Source organism: Notothenia coriiceps, unplaced genomic scaffold (assembly GCF_000735185.1).
Source record: "Notothenia coriiceps isolate Sejong01 unplaced genomic scaffold, NC01 NC01_scaffold00011613, whole genome shotgun sequence".
Lineage (NCBI taxonomy): Eukaryota > Metazoa > Chordata > Actinopteri > Perciformes > Nototheniidae > Notothenia > Notothenia coriiceps.
The window spans coordinates 24,648-42,641 of record NW_011344314.1 but is presented as its reverse complement, the minus strand read 5'-3'; the positions used below and the strand labels follow the sequence as shown (position 1 = coordinate 42,641).

General features: G+C 40.5%; 3 protein-coding genes across 6 annotated transcripts in view; 1 reads left to right on the top strand and 2 right to left on the bottom strand.

Annotated features, from left to right (window-relative positions):
- thg1l (tRNA-histidine guanylyltransferase 1-like) overlaps positions 1–7,029 on the bottom strand; it is an 11,221-nt gene extending 4,192 nt beyond the window's left edge. Inside the window, exons 1-8 of one of the 4 annotated variants that reach the window (XM_010772783.1) lie at positions 6,717–7,029; positions 5,948–6,004; positions 5,248–5,515; positions 4,550–4,753; positions 4,272–4,448; positions 4,010–4,182; positions 3,812–3,900; positions 2,559–2,666 (exon numbers count right to left, since the gene is read on the bottom strand). In XM_010772783.1, coding sequence (XP_010771085.1) covers positions 2,559–2,666; positions 3,812–3,900; positions 4,010–4,182; positions 4,272–4,448; positions 4,550–4,743 — 741 coding nt within the window. In that variant the 5' untranslated portion in view covers positions 4,744–4,753; positions 5,248–5,515; positions 5,948–6,004; positions 6,717–7,029. The remainder of the gene's footprint in view (positions 1–2,558; positions 2,667–3,811; positions 3,901–4,009; positions 4,183–4,271; positions 4,449–4,549; positions 4,754–5,247; positions 5,516–5,947; positions 6,005–6,716) is intronic. The other 3 variants (XM_010772781.1, XM_010772784.1, XM_010772782.1) reach the window with 3 other exon arrangements.
- On the top strand, positions 5,952–9,306 carry lsm11 (LSM11, U7 small nuclear RNA associated). Its single transcript, XM_010772786.1, has 4 exons — positions 5,952–6,454; positions 7,698–7,837; positions 7,965–8,048; positions 8,474–9,306. Exons 1-4 carry the CDS (start codon positions 6,016–6,018, stop codon positions 8,834–8,836), a joined length of 1,026 nt encoding a protein of 341 aa, XP_010771088.1. The 5' UTR covers positions 5,952–6,015; the 3' UTR covers positions 8,837–9,306.
- Positions 9,307–10,801: 1,495 nt separating this feature from the next.
- Positions 10,802–17,994, bottom strand: part of LOC104946890 (clathrin interactor 1) — a gene marked incomplete at its 5' end in the record, with an annotated part of 13,377 nt that continues 6,184 nt past the window's right edge. Inside the window, 6 exons of the mRNA XM_010772795.1 lie at positions 10,802–12,864; positions 14,081–14,267; positions 15,450–15,736; positions 16,216–16,293; positions 16,823–16,910; positions 17,072–17,288. Coding sequence (XP_010771097.1) covers positions 12,599–12,864; positions 14,081–14,267; positions 15,450–15,736; positions 16,216–16,293; positions 16,823–16,910; positions 17,072–17,288 — 1,123 coding nt within the window. The remainder of the gene's footprint in view (positions 12,865–14,080; positions 14,268–15,449; positions 15,737–16,215; positions 16,294–16,822; positions 16,911–17,071; positions 17,289–17,994) is intronic.

Below are 17,994 nucleotides of genomic sequence, written 5' to 3'. Positions count from 1 at the left end.
CAGTAACTTTAGACATCGTAACACAATTTTAAACAAGATTTTATTGTAGATTATACATTTTACTGATACCAATTGTATGATATTTACCTTGTTCATTAAAAATAAAAAATATAAAATATATATATATATTTTTGTATGTGGGAAGAGGTGGGGCGGCACCCCTATCGCCACTATGGGCCGGCCGCCACTGGGGGTGCCCAACCTTTTTTGAACCGAGAACTACTTTTAAAGTTGCCAGTCTGCCGAGATCTACCAGCCCAAATAGAGAGGCGTAGCCATTACTGACAGCCTACTACCGGGTAAATACACACTTCTACATGTATAAAACTGACCTTTGTACGATTAATACTTCATAAAATACTGCAGATCCTTCATCTTACCTCTTTCTAATCTACACACATACAAGTATTTAACTGAAGTTACACAACAGTGTTGTTTATACAGAGTTGGAGTTTATTCACACGTCACATACTACAGTGGGTAATGTTTTCAAGAAACATTGAACAGTGCTGCCACATATGACACAGGGAAAAAAGAAAAGACTCTGAACCCTTCCTTTGCCATTATATAAAAATAGTGTTGCTACAAAAGTATAAATTAGGCTTACTAATAAGACAACTTAGATCTGAAGCTACACAGGAATCTGCTGCCAAAGTGCAATAAAAAAGACAAAATTAATAGAATCAAACCCTTTTTTTGTTGCATTTTAGTAGAGTATAAAAATAAATGCCTTTAAAATAGGATGCAAGCAACACTAGTTTCTTAACCTGAATTGATAATAGACTACAATCGATTTAGGTTTGCATTCTTATACCATTTTGTACAATAATTATAATGAATAAGTTCAAACAAACTAAAACTTACAGCTGATTAATAACGGTATCTGCTTTGAGTTTTTATTATATCAAAAACCTGTTGAAATGCTACTGTTATTTTTACTGTCCCCCAAAAGTCGTCGGCAGCCTCCCGGAATGCTTCTTTCACAACTTCGCCGTCTTTGAAAGACTTCATGTGTTTCGCAAGAACGTGACTGAGACGATAAGATGCTATGGTAGCAGCCTTGCTCTTGTTGTTGGGCCTGGTGAAAATGGACTGCTGTGCATTTAGCTGTCCTTTCAGGTCCCTCCCCTTTTGGGAGCGTAGGGCAGAATTAGGAGGGAATTCCGTCTCTTAGCGTTTGTGCACTGTTTTGAAATGCCGCTCCGAAATTACCCTTCTTCGATAAAGCCACGCTCGCATTGCCGATGAGACAGATGGACTTTTAATTGGAATAGATACAAAAATAATCATCCTCCCACTCGGAGTGAAAATGATATATTTTTGGGATTTTTTGCTTCTGCCATAATTGCGGTCTTGTGTGTGTGCGGACTGTCACTCCTGTTGACACGGACAACGTCAGCGAAATAGTGCCCACTGCCCACCAGCCACGCCCCGACACATGGGATCACGCCGGCCAATCACAAAGCTTTGATGCGTTCAAGTGCATTATTCTGGCACAGGAAGATTATGTTATAGGACATTAACGATAAAACATAATATTGTTGTTCTATTTTTAGACACATCTCGCGATCGACTGGGAATCTCCCACAATCGACCCGGTTGGGCACCCCTGCTTTAGAGAGAGATTGGTAGTTTTTTTGTATAAATGTTGACATTTTAGAGAGTTTTACCCCTTGCTTTAAATCTTAATGCCTAGCTAAGATTTATTTCTCCTGGCCTTTGTTTCATATCTGCGGTATCAAACCTCTTGGACAAAAATAAAGAAATTAAATTGCTGTATATTGAAAAACTATGCATTGAAAAATATCAAAAACTATTTTAAAATGTGTACTGTTGAGACATTTCTGACATTGATTTGTTAATGCTTTTATTTGTTTTTCTGGTAATTACTGACCCACAATGCAATGCCACGTTCAGGTAATGCTTGTGTATACAGCACGGTGGAATTCTGTATAATTCACAATAATATTAGCCACCTTTTGTAACCGGCTATGTTTATTCTAAACCTGCCTGGAATTAATTCATTTAGTTTCCTTTTATTTCACTGTGGTATGAAGTGGTATAATAAAACGTGGAAGTTGTATGAGATGTGTATGTTTTCCTACAAAATTATGTTATTTTAAGAGCTAAACTACAACTGTGACCAAACAATAGGCAACCAAAATATTTGTGTGTCCGGGAAAAAACAATTAGTAAGTAAACATGCACAGAAGGCAATTCTGCTTCCCAAATATAAATAGTAAATGTAGTAGACAAGACATTAAGTGTTGCTGTCAGCCAAACCTGCAAACTGCAGACAAGTGCACACAACTATTCCTGACTCAATCTTTTCTGCTGTGTTTTGTCTGAGGCAGTTATCAGCAGATACCTCACACACAGTCATGTTGTGAAATGTTCGGCTATCACTGACTAAAGCAGAAATAGATGAGGTGTGAGGTGGAAGTGGCTGAGTTGAGATATTAAAAGCCCTTTGTCACACAAACCAAAGATATCAAAATGAGTAGGAGTTACCCCAGTAAATTACTCATGCAACATGAAAACCATTTTCAGCAGCTCACCTTTTCCCAGATGAGAGTGGTGCCTTTTTTGAGGACGGCAGGTTCAGTGTTGTAGTTGATATTAAACTCAGAGAACAGGATCTCATTTTTGTCTGCAGCTAGTGTTCCCTGGGGGGAGAAACAACAAAGTTAAATTAATATTACAAAACGTTATTTATGCAGTACAAAAATCAGCTGATTCGTCAGGCCTCACTGGAATCTTATCATCCACACCTCTCACAACTGGTTCTATTTTTGCTTTGTTTTTTTTTTTATGGAAGTGATAAAGTAACCAGAAACATGGCGGTTTGATGGGTTGTGAATGACTCATTCATCCAGAATAAACACTTTCCACAACCCGTCAGCTGTCATCACTTTGTGTGAGTTACAGACCACCGGAGAATAAAGTGACTTCCAGAGAACAGCTGTTTCAGTCAGAGGCATGTGTTCATCTCCAACCAGAATAAACCAGAAGTAAATAAGGTGGTCATCATGTGAATACATGTGAAAAATCGGCCAATGAAAAGCACACAAAAGCTACACAAGCAAGGATCATGTCTTCTTTGTAAAAACCCATTAATAAAGTAATATAAAATAAAGTTTACAGAAGAACTTTCAAACACAAAATAGTTCATACGGAGACATTTTTGTCGAAATATTCACACAATAACTATACTTCTCATAATCAATTTATCCTATGATATTTATATTTTTCATTAATTGTCTCCATTTGGAAAGACAAGGTGAGAAATATTCAGTTATTTAATATCAGACTCTAAAATAATGTCTTCAACTTGATCAATTTGTTTTTGTTTGTATCATCGAATGTCATTCAATTTAGAATGATGTGAAATAGATAACAAAATTGTCAAACTTAATAATTCATAATAGCTGAACCAGAAAATGCAAAATCAGCAAATTATTTCACCAACAATACATACAAAAATGTCCTCATAAGGCTGTCTTGGAAATGGCTTGCAATTAAAGGCACAGTCCACACAGTAAATGTTGTGCACATTCAGAAAAGTAGAACCAAAATTGAGACAGTGTAATTTCTTAGTTAATGTTAACTCTAAATGTGCAGGTGTTTTCTCCTTATTATTGTTTTTCATATTTTGAAGGTCTTGCTGTTCATATAAAGTTATTAATAGAAATGTAAAAGGAAAAAACCTTTGATATATTATACAAAACAGCATATTTGTAAAAAGACACAGCAAATATTCCTAAACACACAAACATATTTTTGTTCATTTATGATTTTGTGACGCTCTCACCTTTAAGCGTTCCTCTGCCTGGGCTGTGGTGAGTCCTCCCTTTTGTACCAAAGTCCAAAACACCGTGTTGTACAAATTATTCACATGACCTGAAAGACAGAACACACACAGTCTGGTATCGTTGGTTTAATACAAGAAAATCAGTCATACTGTGTGTGTGTGACTTTGTAAAACAGTTATGGCACAGTGTGCACTTACAATCTGCTTGCCTCCAGCTGAGGTAGTCTTTGAGGTTGCGGTTGCTAGGATACAGGACCACACGTCCATCAAAGCTAGGGGGGTACAAGAGGGGTAGGTCCTCCCCAAAAAACTCCTTCCAGTAAAACACATATGAGGATGAGAACTGGGAGGCCACATGTGTCATAAGCTTACTGCAGGAAGAGAAAGATGGAGGAATGAAGTCAGAGAGAGGAAAGCATGTGGGGAAATCAGATACATTCAAAGTGCTGCAAAAGTGTACCTGGCTCTCCTCTTAAACCAGGTTGAAGTCCTCTTGAAAACAAAGCTGAACTCATCACTTTGACCATAAGCGATGACAATATCCTCTAACTCTTCCATGACGGAGCGAGCACTCCGGCTCATCAGGCCCAAAGCCCTGTTGTCGTTGGGCTTTGCAAATTTGTGCTGCTCTGTAAACCTGAAACAAAAAAGAAGAAACTCAAAACAAGAGAAGGATCCATTATCCTATTTATGTCTTCACAGAGATGACAGAACGTTTGACTTGAAGAGCAAACTCACTTGTGAAAGTTGCGACCATCCAATCTCACAACAATGTAGCAATTCCGTAGACAAGTGTCATCTGTTTCAAAGTTGCGGACATACTCAAACTTGCTCTTGGCCATGTTGCTGGAAGTCGTAAAAAGACAGGCCAAGGGTTTGACAACACAATACCTGGCACGTCCACCAAATATGCAGGCCTTTCCAAACAGCATTGAGGGGTTCCTGAAAAGCAAAAGCAAATATGAAGCTGACACATTTACAGCATGAATGGAGTGAATTTTACAATCCAGAAATTGTCACTTCTATGGGTGGGTGTATCATTGTCCAAATATCTGCATCATTTCTGCTGTTGTGTTTGCAGTGATGCCCAAAAAGGGCAGTCACATTTGTCACAAGAAAGTCACAATTGTCAATTTGTAATTGAATAATAGTCTTGTGTTGAGTTACAACCATTGAATAGTAAAAGTCAAAAATGCATTATTGTTGTCAAATGGTTATGATGTTATTGAAATATAATATATATTCCAAAGTTAGCAATTCAAAATGCATTCACATCATACATGTAGACATATGTCTCTCCTATGAAAATAGTTTCGGTTTAACCTTTACACAAATTATTTGTATTATTTCAATATAAAAGGCTATCCTCCTAATTATAGAATAATTATTAAAGAGACATGTTCGTTTGTCTTGCTATAACATTATTTATTACTTACACTTGGAGGTGATGTGTTGTTAGCCAACGTACAGTGACCAGTAGGTTAGTGACTTAAACCCGTTGTCTTCATGCATTAATATCTATATATTCCGTTAGTTACACAAACACCAATATTTGATTTAGTAGGATAAACAGTAATGCAATAAACTGATCTACATTTATCCTGAGAGTAAGTTCGCTAAAAAACGCTGGTTTGTGTACAGTCCGTCAACGAATGATGTCGTAGTGAAGCCGGAGACAGCACACACTAAGGTTCCGGAGCAGACCTACATAAAGAAATAATTGATTAATCACAAATATCATATTGCTCTCAGACACTTCTTGTTCACACTATCAACGAACATCGTCAATTACCAAATTGTTGTGTTGATACTGCATAAATAATCAAAGCAGATTTACAAGCTACCAAAACATAACTTGTATTTTGGCGCCATCGTGTGGTTAGGTGAGGGGAAGGGCAACCAAAGATCGTGTATAAGGGGTTACGGAAATACGTATTGCGGAACTCGCAATCCAGACATACTGTTTTCTGAGGGTTGAATTATTTATTTAATTATTGTTTTATGATTTGAAATAGGTCATCACTGTCAGAATATCACAGAAAAAATGGTAACACCACACACAAATAAGGCTTTCTTGATTGAAATTCGCCACCACTCTTGAAATAGGTGCAGAGTGAGAGCTCATCCTCAACCTACGTCAGTCACTTTCCCAGGGTTCTTCGGTTCTTCGCTGCACTGTTTGCTCATTTGCGCCTGTTTCAAACATGGAGGAGAGGGAAAGAAAAATTGTAAAGGCACACAGCAAAGAATCGGTCACTGCAACCTGTTCGAGTACACCATCAGCTCCGGAGCGTTGCGGTAAAGCTGCGGGCAGTGGCGTAGATAAAACAGATGTCTGCTCGGATAAATTCGACCCTCTCTTGGCCTTGTACTCGCCCACTGTGTCGCTTCCTTTTCCAAATATCAAAAGCTTTAACAATGTGGCGGCATACGAGAGCTTTCTAAAGGGCGGCCGGGGCAGAGCCAAGCCGGAGAATGTGGAGAAGAAACGACAGAAGGCCATGAAAGGGGTGGCGGACCCGGAGCGCATCGAGAGGCTGAAGAAGCTCATGGTGAACAACCCGGTGACTCCGGAGGGGGAGAGCAGCGCACCGCGGAGAAGGAGGCACAAGCCGGTGAAAAATGTCCTCACAAGGATGCCCTGTAGGTTCAATAAGACCTTCTATTACATCACTATATACATTGAGATTTGTTGGGAGTTCCTCATTCAATGTCAACAAGTGGGATGCTATCATGTTGACTTTTAGGATAGGCCCGCTTGCCATCACTTGTAAGCTGCAACAACTCCACATACTTGCACAGGCAAGTTTTAGCCTCCCTCCACTGGCTGCCTGTGCATTTTAGAGTCCGTTTTAAGATTCTTTTATTTGTTTTTAAATCTTTTAACGGTCTCGCCCCGCCGTACCTCTCAGAGCTGCTCCATCCTTACTCTCCTGCCCGGTGCCTCAGGTCAGCTGATCAGCTGCTCCTGGAGGTACCGAGGTCTAAACGGAAGCTCAGAGGGGATAGAGCCTTTTCCGCTGCCGGTCCCAAACTGTGGAATGGCCTCCCATTGACCATTAGACAAGCCCCTTCACTGTCCATTTTTAAAACTCGCCTAAAAACCCATTTTTATTCCTTGGCTTTTAACCCAGCATGAGACTCTGTTTCTGTTTGTTTTTATATGCTTCATTGGTTTTGTTGTTTTTATATTGTTATTTATTGTTGTTTTGTTTTTGTTTTTTATGGCGTGTACAGCACTTTGTTTCAGCTCCGGCTGTTTTGAAAAGGGCTTTATAAATAAAGTTGAGATTGAGGCCGCTAAAACCCTTTCAAACATAAGCTTTAAATAAGTTGTTACTCCATAGTATTTTCATTTATTGAAGGAGATTGTCCTGCTCTTCATATGGATAAACATTCATTTCAAACTTGTTGTACCTTTCTCACAGTCCTGTAGTGTTTAACTGACTTATAAATTACTACCATGAACTTAGAATAATAAAATACATAGGAACACAATACCATTTTTGTTTTTATAAGGGCTGCAGCAAACGTTTAATATTATATAATTTATATATTTATGATTCGCCTTTTTTGTACACGGGTAAATGGCTAAATATGAAAAACCAATGTCAACTCACCATTACCACTTTTCAGAGCAAAGATAATTGCTATTTTTTCCAGCAAACATTCAAAATTCAAAGATATTTGTTATATAATGCTAATAATCTGAATAAATATATTGAACATTATATCTCAGAAACTGAAACCATACAATATGTGTACATCAACCAATTGAAAAGTGAAAAATCCAGTAGAACCCAGCATTGTTGGCCTTTTTTGCAGAAGCTTGTTGTGATACCTTCTAACTGTTTGTTTGTGTTACTCCTTTGTCCTGTGTGTTCAGTATGTAAAGGCAGTCCATTGGGGGAGCTGTACCGATGCGTGGAGGAGAAGATCAGGGTCAGAGTTCACATCAGGACCTTCAAGGGGCTGAGGGGAGTTTGCTCGGGCTTTGTTGTGGCCTTCGACAAGTTCTGGAACATGGTGAGCGCTCGTTCATTATTTAACAGCTGCCATATGCTGAACAAATAATCTGCATCTTACTTGAAACCATGAAGTTTGTGTCTTTTTATACTGAATGTTCACTATCTGTTTTTATCCTCTTTCTCAGGCCATGGTGGATGTAGATGAGACATACCGAGAGCCTCTGCTTGGAGAGGCATTTTACCATGAGAAGGCCCTCACCATTTCCCGGGTAGGCATTATTCTTCAATGTATATCTGACAGAAAAATATTTTTTCTACTCTGTAATAGTAAAAGCTACAATCAGTTATGTTTGTTTTAATAATAAGTCAGTGATAAAGAATTGTTTACTGCAAGCTGACTTTAATGTACCAGTAGTTTTACTATGTGTTTTTTTTCAAATGCCCCGAGTTTCCTTTGACTGCTTTACGATGAAAGCTTGAGAACTAGCAGCAATTAGAAATGTGATGCATTTTGTCATGTGCCATTATATTGAAAGCACTGTAATTGTTCAAAATAGAGTGCCTTAGCTTGTTGTAATTTTTGCATTTAAATGTATCCTTATCCAAAAAGCACCTAAAATAAAAGTGATTTTTAAGTCCGGGAGGTGCTCCTCCCAAACCCTAATTTATTTATGTGACAAACATCTGTGTGCAGCTCTTTGAGAAGCTGAGGCTCCAGGAGAGTCCAGGAGATGATGAGCCAGCAAAGAAGCACGGAGCCCAGGAAACAGCCAGCAAGCATCAGCCTGCAAACCCAAAAAGTGCTCCAAAAAGTACTCCAAAACCCCCGTCTGCTGCTCAGCCTAGCAGCCAGAGACAGGACAGCAGGACAGAGTCCAAACTGTCAACCAATGTTAGAATCAGAACGGATGAACACAAAGTCTCGCCGAAGGCCCAGGGGCCAGAGGTCTGCCAGAAGAAAGTCTCCCAGAAGTATGGCAAGGTGCACACACGCCACATCAACCAGCTCTTCATCCGGGGGGAGAGCGTCCTCCTGGTTAACCCTCAGCCGCTCTGATTATTCAGTTTGATGTAACCCCTGGATACAAAGACTACAACCACAATCAAATAAAGTTTGATTTTACGCTGCACATCTGTAATGATGGTTTTGAAAGATGAACTGCCAGAGATGTAATTAGATTCTGAGGAATCAAAAGAGGATGTTTGTTATATCATATTGATATGGAGCTGGTTCTCTGCCCACCAGAGAAGTGATTTTGAGGAATAAAAGCTTCTCAGTTCTAATTATAGTCTTTTTCCTTTTGTCTGACAGCCACTAAAGGAAATGTATTTGACACCGTTATGCCACAGCATAAACAGCGGTGTTATGGTTATTACCCAGCAGGTGGCAGCATAAACACATTAGTGCCATCTGTGAGGCCATTGTCATCGGAAAGAGCTTGTCCCTTTATGTTGCTTTTCCCGTTAGTTTGAACAGGAATGACAGCGCAGTCTCAGCGGACTTCATAAATGCATTATGAATAATTGAGTTTGTGAAGCTAGAGATTGCAGATGGCACTCAAACGCTGTCATTTGTCTTGACGTCTCAGATTGCTTTTACTCTTTAATGGGCACATTACCCATAAAAGCACAATTTACTGCATCTAGTGGAAGTTGTAAAGATGTCGCGTTTTTTCTTATTTTTAAATGGCAGAGGTTACTTTTGGATGATGAGTTGCCCCGCATGATTGCATGTTGCTGTATTTCTAGGTCTGCCTTATTCTAGATTTTTCTAATTTGACTGCAGAGTTTAATTGACCTTCTTTCTATATATCTGTATGCCCTAAATAGGAAAAATTGTATGAGCAGTTGAGCTGTTTTCATCTATATGCTGTTACTTTTCATATGTATATATATTATTAGTGTAGCCCATTTAACAGTCTTCCTCTCCAGAGAGTGAAAACGGGGTCAATTGTTTAATGCAAGCTGTGTTTTAGTCGTGTTTGTCACACTAGTGTGTTGATGAAATATGAGAAGGGCACTGTGGTGAAGAGATGAGCCACAATTAGACTCCACAATTTTCTCTTGAGTGTATTATATCACCAGAGTAATCAGGCCATCCATCCCATAGGGCAAACTGTACATATCAGTTGATATATATTGGATATTGAAGGACACAACGTATACATTATTTAAGTACAACACCAACTGCCTTTATAGAATGCTACTAAGCTTAAATTAAACAAGGGTTGAGATTTTAAAACATGTTTTGCCTTTAAACACAACAAGGATCATCCTCCTTACTCTGAACATTAAAGGGCCCCTATTATGGTTTTTGGGGTTTTCCTCCCCTGTAGTGTATATATAAGTTTTTTTGCATGTAAATGGTTTGCAAAGGCTAAAATCCCAAGTTTCTCTCCTACACACTCCTCCATTGGACTCCTTTGTTTACTTCAATAACATAGTGACATTACTAACACATCTATTGGCTAACGCTCCAAAATATTGTAGGTGATAGGCTAAGGGGCGGGACAATGGGACATATCTATGCGGTTGACCAATCACACATGACATAGCCAGCTAACCAATCAGAGCAGACTCGGCTCTGGTTTCAGACAGAGGGTGAAAAGAAGTGCTGCCACACAGGCAGTGTGAGAAAAATAAAGAGCTTTTTGAACATTAAATCAAGTCATTTAAACATGTCACAGCAGAGGCACAACATACACATATGAATGAGCACAAGACCCCTTTAAGTATTAGAAGTATTTTTTGTTATAACCTATAGATTTTGTATCCAGCATACTTACATTTCAGCAGATTTGCGTGTATTGTACGCTTTTTTGTTCTTCTTTGCCCTATTAATTTGTAAATGTGCATATTTATCAAAGACTTTCCGTGATTACCTCAGTCAATGAGGTTAACAAACTGGCATGAACTAAATGTAATTTCAAAGTGAAGCGCAGTGATTTCACATCTGCTGCTTGAAGCTCTTTTGAATGAGGCTAATGACACAGCACACCAAATAACACACGCCATTAACACATTTCAATCAACTGTTTAATGTTGTAGATAAAGAATCGATGTGTAAATCAAAATGGGAATAATGCAAAAATTCATTTTCTCAAAGGATTTTCTTTTCTTACATTTGCATATGCTAGTGTTTCAGTAACAATCCCATTTTAGAGCAGATCAAAAAAAACAATTTGAAGTAGAAAATAAAAAAAAATGAATAAAACAACAGCTACTTATATTTTAGAAAAAACAGCAAACAGATTTTGGTCATTTTTTGATGTTTCAGAGTCCGACGCAAGGCTACTATGTGTTAGTGTGCTCTGCCTCTGAGCCCTTGAGACAGGAGGAAAGCCTCGATGCTCTCGGGGCCGCACATCCACCGCCTTCACCTCTGCTCAGTGAATTATTTATCCAACCGTCGACATGCCCAAAATGTCAGGCAGCCACGATTTACTTATCACTCATTACAAGGGTCAGGAGGCAACCACCGGCAGGCACTTGAACCGCTGAAGAGCATTGTTTTGTACGTCTAACCTAGCAGTTAATTATGCGTTAACAGTCATGGAACCGGCATATCAAACTTGGTGCAAAGTGCGTCCTAAAAAGTGCGTCCTCTCACTATCTTCTTGGTTTTCATGATGACGGTTATGATGTTTTTAATGAGTAACGTTACAAATGACGGAAGGTGAGAGGGCAGCATTTACAGAAATGCACTGTTGGACATTTACAATGACATCTTCATAACAGTCTCAACACTCAAAGTTCAGTTTTTTTGCGCTCTGAAGGTATTATCTGACCTGAATAAACCATGAAAGTGTGCATGGGACAAAGAAAAATAATGATAGGATTGCATCTGATATCTGTACAGACAGTACTCTCGGCTTTAGGCGCTCTGTGCTGTCGCAGCGTTTCCTTTAGAGAGGTTAACTGAAGAGAAAAGGCAAAGGGTCTCTCAGGCACTGTGCTGTAATGAACCCTCGACCCCTGTACGAGGCCCTACTGATTATCTCATTTGGATGCAAACTGATTATATTCTTCATAAGTAAAATATATATATTTATATAGCAATAAGAAAGGCCACAAATGATGGTCTGATAACTCCTTAAATGAATCAATGTTCACTCCAAACACTCATTCATTAGCTGTAGCACGTCTGGAGTGTGTGGTATGTACATAGAGAAGGTGTCGCTGTGCTCCGGGTCTTGGTTCGCATCAGATTTGGTCTGTATGATACAACTCTCACACCCTCACTGCCTCTCATATATTGGAACTTCATAACTTATTTGCAAGGGCTCCAGATTTCTATTTACAGGTCAAAAGGAAGAGCAATGGAAAAAGAAGGAAAGAGGTAACTTGACATTCTTAAATGTACATTAGAAAAGTTAAAATAGCCGATCATGTTATTCAAACTTGAATCAGTAAAATGACTGAGAAAGCATCTCAAAATAATTACGCAGCTACTGATATTTTTTTGCTATTATGGTGATTTAACTTGATTGAGGTTATAAAGCAGACCCCCCCCCCCCCCCCAAACATTCTCTTGGCGGCACAGTCTTCCTTTTCATAACCCACGAGGCCCCCCGTCACCCAGGACCAGGCGGCTCATTGGTTCAAACACAAATTATTTTAGATCCACTACACAGCATTCCTTAAAAAACTAAAAAAAAAAGGCGATTGCAGGGTGTTTGTATTGTGATAGTTGACATTATTCAAGTACTCTTTGTTTGCAGCTCGTGACAATCCTTCACCAATGGACGGAGAGAGAAAGAGAGAGAGAGAGAGAGAGATCAACACCACTCCACCAGATAATCTTTGCTCTCTGGCTCTATTACTTTCCAAAGTTGCCAAAGTCAGCGAAGGCATCGTGTTTGGGCTGTTGGACCATCGCAGGGTTCATCCCCATCCCCCCCTGTGGCATCCCCATGTTCATGCCCATCCCCATCATGCCCTGGTTGGGAGACATCCCCATGCCCATCCCCATTCCCATGCCAGCACCGGGGTGCATCATGGGACTGACAGGCGATTTGACTGCAGCAGGTCCAAGGTTCATGGCGGCAAACCCCTGGGGGAGCATGCTGCTGGGTACTGGGGTGCCTGGAAATGACAGAACAAAGGCAATTTATACAAGATTTTAAAATCTCATACATGAGGAGATTTATGGGACAGTCTGGCTGCTATGGTTGGGATAGTCAGATTATTTCATAGTTGGGAGATATTTAGATATTTATTGCTCGAGTTGAGTTTTAAGTATAGCAATTACATAATATGATTTATGTTATATCTTTTACCACTAGACCGTGGGAGAAAGTGCACCGAGAAACATTCATCCGTTTGTCGTCATCTCCAATCTACTTAAGTATATAAATAGTTATCACCGCAACAAACCGTATTTAATTTTGTCTTAATGTACATTACTTAATTTCATATTCTGTTCATATCATATTCTATACATATCACATTCTTTTTTTTCTTTACTATTTCACTTTTTTTTTACTATGTCCTTATTTCAAATACATATATATGATTTTTAGGAATTCAAATGATTTCTATCAACCCAAATATATAATGTAAAAGTTTAAATGAAGTAATAAGTATAAAAGTTATGTTTTATACTTTTTGTGAAATCCATAAATGTATGTTGTATACCATTCTAAACCTCATTTAGATAATCGGACGTTGTTCTGCTAAGTCTGTTGCTAGCTTTCCCCATCAGCTTGTACTGGGCCGAGTGAATGCATTCAACCTGAATGTCATTAAGAAGGAAGGTACACTACCATTTGAGGAGAGACTGATTTGTTTTTTTATGTTAACAACCGCAGTGGAGCACTATGGACACTCATGTTGGACTCATAACCTCAGTCATTGACTTAGTTACAGCTTTAGCATGTGTAGCTCTGCCTTTTCAGACAATGTGTGAACCCCAACATGTTTGGCTTTGTCAGGTCACCTTCCAACATGGCAGATTTGTCTTTATATCAAAAAATATTACTTTTAAAATTAACCCTAAATTAGAATCAGGAATTAAGTTTACATGAACTATTCTATATTTATTTAGCTGGTACTGCTGACTCAGTGTTTACTAAAGCCTTAGAATGAGTTCAGAATAAGCAGAGAAAGATTGAGTGGCCAGTAGAAATGCTCAATGAGCTGCCACAGTGATGCGCAAAGAGCCGGGTTTTTTGGGCAAATATTAAGACATTTTTAAATTGATTAAAAACCTTTATGTAAAAACTTGCAATAGCAAAGTTTATACATTTTCCCAGATTGGCTACAGTGTCACCATTCATACCAGATCTCCCATTGGTCTCACCGTGTTGGAGGGTGTTGAGGGTGGGCTGGCTTTGCTTGGGGGGCTGCACGCCCGGCCCCAGAAAGTCCAGGCTGATGTTAATGGAGGAGTCCGACCAGGTGGCAGGGAGGGCTGCTTTGGCTCCTTGAGAGGCCCCCCCCTGCTGCATTGGCTGCATAGACTGCGGTTGAAGAGGACCTCCCATGTTCTGTAGGGGCAGCAAAGACCCACACAAGCAGAGTTACATTGTCAGAGAAAGAGCTAATCCGAGCTGAAATCACAGAAGAATACTGCGATAAGACACATCAGAGCTCCAACTCTGAAATACTTTATGAAAAGCTAAAGTTCCTTCTCTTAATTCAGGGCCTTTAAGCCCCCACTTAACCTCCATACTGTCAGGGAGATGAGCTGCTGTCTGTGTCTGAGCTCATTAAAACACAGAGTGGTGGGCGTGTGCTCAGTGAAACAAAGACAACGGTTCTTTTTTAGGTCAACAACCTTTTAACATGGAACACAGTCGACATCCACATGCTTTGGTTGGGTTTTTATTGTTTTTGTAACTCAAACCTGATTCTTCTCATTCTGTGTGTCAGGAACAGGAGGAGTGGGTGGTTAGTGGGCGGTCTCTGGGGGAGAGGAGCATCTGGTGAGGCTGTATGCTAACCCTCCACCATCATGCTTGTCCTCCATCTCTCAATCACACAAGGTATGTCTTTATCACACAGGCACACCGACTCATTATGTCAACAGGGAAACTGAATGCTGGGAGTAAATGTGTGAAATGTTCTCAACATTTGTACTGGAACACTACTTAAAGTGAACTTCTTCTCCCCTTGTTTGAATTTCATTTATTTCCCGCTTCAAACTGAAGCATAAAATGGTTTAAAGGTTATTTGTGTGAACATGTAAATGCCAGAATATTACTCATTTTGCTATGCCAAGGCCAAATCAACAAGCCTGGGGTTGGAACATTCCAAACACAACAAAAAAACACCACAGCTCTCAAAAACGGTGATTTTTAAAACTGAAATATTTAACTCTAGTTTGGCTTTAGCTCGCTGGCTCAAATGTATGATGAAAATGTTTGATCTAGTACCAGAGTCATTCCGTTTATTACATCGATATCAAAAATAAAGAATCTGATTTTATTACAACGATATGCTTTTTCAAATACCGTCTTTATTTGATGTATTTACAAAAACATCAAATGTATCAGTCTAGCTTGGGATTGATGAAATCTGAAGTCATAAACTGCATTGTTATTTTCCTGAGGATGTTTTGTTTCCACCTGTATAATTTAGGCCCCCCATCATGAGTCTTGTAATGATATGTATAATAATACATTATTTAAAGAAGGATGCGTGGATTGTATGAGTGCGGTCATGCATACCTGGGGCATAGACAGGGGCATCGCCGTGGCGCTCATGCTCTGCGAGGAGCTCATGCTGAAGTTGAGGCTCTGGGAGGAACTGAGGGAGTGGGTGGGCCCCATCAGGTCGAACAGGTCTGCTGAGGCAGGGCCCGAGCCTGCAGCCGGGGCGGCTGCAGGAGCTGTCATGGCTGCAAAAAGGTCATTTCCGCTGGTGTCGGCAGTTTGAGCAGACGCTGGCATCTGACCTCCGGGGAAGGCGTTCCACTCTCCAAATTCTCCATTGCTGCTAGAGGAAGGTGCTGCAGCTACAAGAAAGAGGACACATATAAGAGGGTTGGGTAAATGTGTATGTTTGCTATCCAAACAGTGATGTTGTGAGCTTTGTAAATAACTGCAATATGCTGCCAACGCAAGCTAATTTAAACCCGTCATAGCAACTAAGAACAACAGCTGAGTCTTCAGTGAGTGTGGCTGTATTCAGGGCATCCTCAGTGACCACTGGTGCCACATTTTACATTTTCATTGAACTGGCTCTGCTTGTTGTCTCCATCCCTCCTCCCGATCTCTCTCAGCTCCCTCCACCCCCTCCTCTGTCCCCGTCTCCTTGTCATCCATAACAGGAGTTGATGTGTGTCTGTTCTTGTTATGCAGAGCAGGTAGCAGGCTCCATATGGCCAGGGCTTCCTCACAGCATCTCTCTGAATATTCTAGCAGTATGGCTGCGACAGCACAGCAAACACATGCGCACACTAACAAACAAAAAAAATAAAGTCTTGAAACCCACCAGATACTGAGGGGAAGCCAACGGACGCAGCCGGTGCAGAGAAGTCAGCGAATCCACTCATCAGGTCTGCGTTGAGAACTAGACATAAACACATCAATTTTAAACAAGAGAGCTCCAGGTGTCATTCCACCATAGTTAGCATTCCTTCAGTGTCAGAAGTGTAGGAGGGAGGGGAGGGGTGGGGGCCGCAGTGGATAGGTGGAGAGGAGCAAACATCTGTTCAGCGCTCCCGCCCTCTCCATTCACCGGGGACTGCTCCAAAAACATCTGGTGCACTTAGCTCCTATACACCCACTCCCTCCCACTGCTGTCCCAAAAAACTGATGCTAGCCTCAGCAGTTGGGCCCGTCACTGCAGTGGACCTTCCCTCTGAACAGCAACACTGAGCAAGAAGGTCACTCCTGGATTTGATGGTGTCTAGCTTGTTTGCAAAAATACATGTAAATAAAACATATTTGAAGATGATAGCAGGCGATTTTTTCCCTTTCTAGCCGTTTCTAAGGTGCTAAACTATGCTGAACAGGTCTGGGATCAGTTGCTTCTCTGTGGTTTCGGCATAGCAACAAGAAGATTCAACTAAATGTTACCTGAAGAAATGACATAATACCTGTGGCAGCAGGCTGGCTTGGTGTTGTGTCCACCATGAAGAGGTCAGCTAGGTTGCTGCTGGCGGGCTGGGGGGCTGCTGGCTGGGCCTAGATTGAAGAATAATATAAAACAATTATAGAACATATATATAATACATTTAAGAAATGCATCTTTTGTGCCCTGTATAAACACTTCAGGAACACTCCATGCATGATTATACATATATCGATAAAGTTTGACCTTATATGCTCACATGTGCTATTGTTACCTGTTTGGGGGTGGTGTCTGGGCTCTTGTCTCCTACATAGTGGGCTGCGGCCCCCAGGTCTACTTTCTTAGACGGGACCCCTCTCTTCCTTGTTGCTGTTGTCTCTGTTGCTTGGACTATGTGAACACTCTTGGTGGTTACGGTCTCCTCTTCATCTTTGAACTCTTTTCCCGACTGGCCGTTTTGAGACGAGCGGCCCCGTTCCTCCTCGTTGTCGCTAAAAAAGACATTTGAATGTTTCGGGGTTAGGGTGGGGGTTCTTCTCTCTTTTGTTCAAGGTCTGATCAGTTCTTTAAAAAAAATGCATCTGCAGGTGTACAGTGGGGCAAAAAAGTATTTAGTCAGGCACCAATTGTGCAAGTTCTCCCACTTAAAAAGATGAGAGGTCTGTAATTTTCATCCTAGGTATACCTCAACTATGAGAGACAAAATGGGGGGAAAGAATCCAGGAGAATCACATTGTCTGATTTTTAAAGAATTTATTTGCAAATTATGGTGGAAAATAAGTATTTGGTCAATAACAAACAAACAAGATTTCCTGCTCTCACAGACCTGTAACTTCTTCTTTAAGAGGGGGGGGGGCGCGGGCGCGGCGCGCGCGGCCGGCCCGTTGCTTCCTCACCGAAGCATTCTTCGTAAAGTTCCAGGACCTCACCGGATCGGTCAGAGGTCTAGAGTTGGGGTATCTTTTAGAAACCTCCCTCAACTTTCAGGCACAACGGGTCGCTGTCGGGGTTTTGTAGTGACGAGATCTCCTCTAGACGTACCTCCTTACCCGGTTTTATGGTCGTTGTCACACACTTTTGGAACACTTCTGAATGTCTTTTGCAAACTGGAGACAGTAACGGTTGTTTCCCATATATTGTTTCATAACTCTACTTGAAAACAATATCTGGTTTATGAATAAAAGGTGGTATTAAACG

What these genes read in the sequence shown, in the direction of transcription:
- lsm11 (XM_010772786.1), top strand. Translation starts at nt 6,016, where the DNA reads ATGGAGGAGAGGGAAAGAAAAATTGTAAAGGCACACAGCAAAGAATCG. An exon ending in TGTCCTCACAAGGATGCCCT is followed by an intron (nt 6,455 to 7,697) that starts GTAGGTTCAATA and finishes CTGTGTGTTCAG; the next exon opens with TATGTAAAGGCAGTCCATTG. An exon ending in TCGACAAGTTCTGGAACATG is followed by an intron (nt 7,838 to 7,964) that starts GTGAGCGCTCGT and finishes CCTCTTTCTCAG; the next exon opens with GCCATGGTGGATGTAGATGA.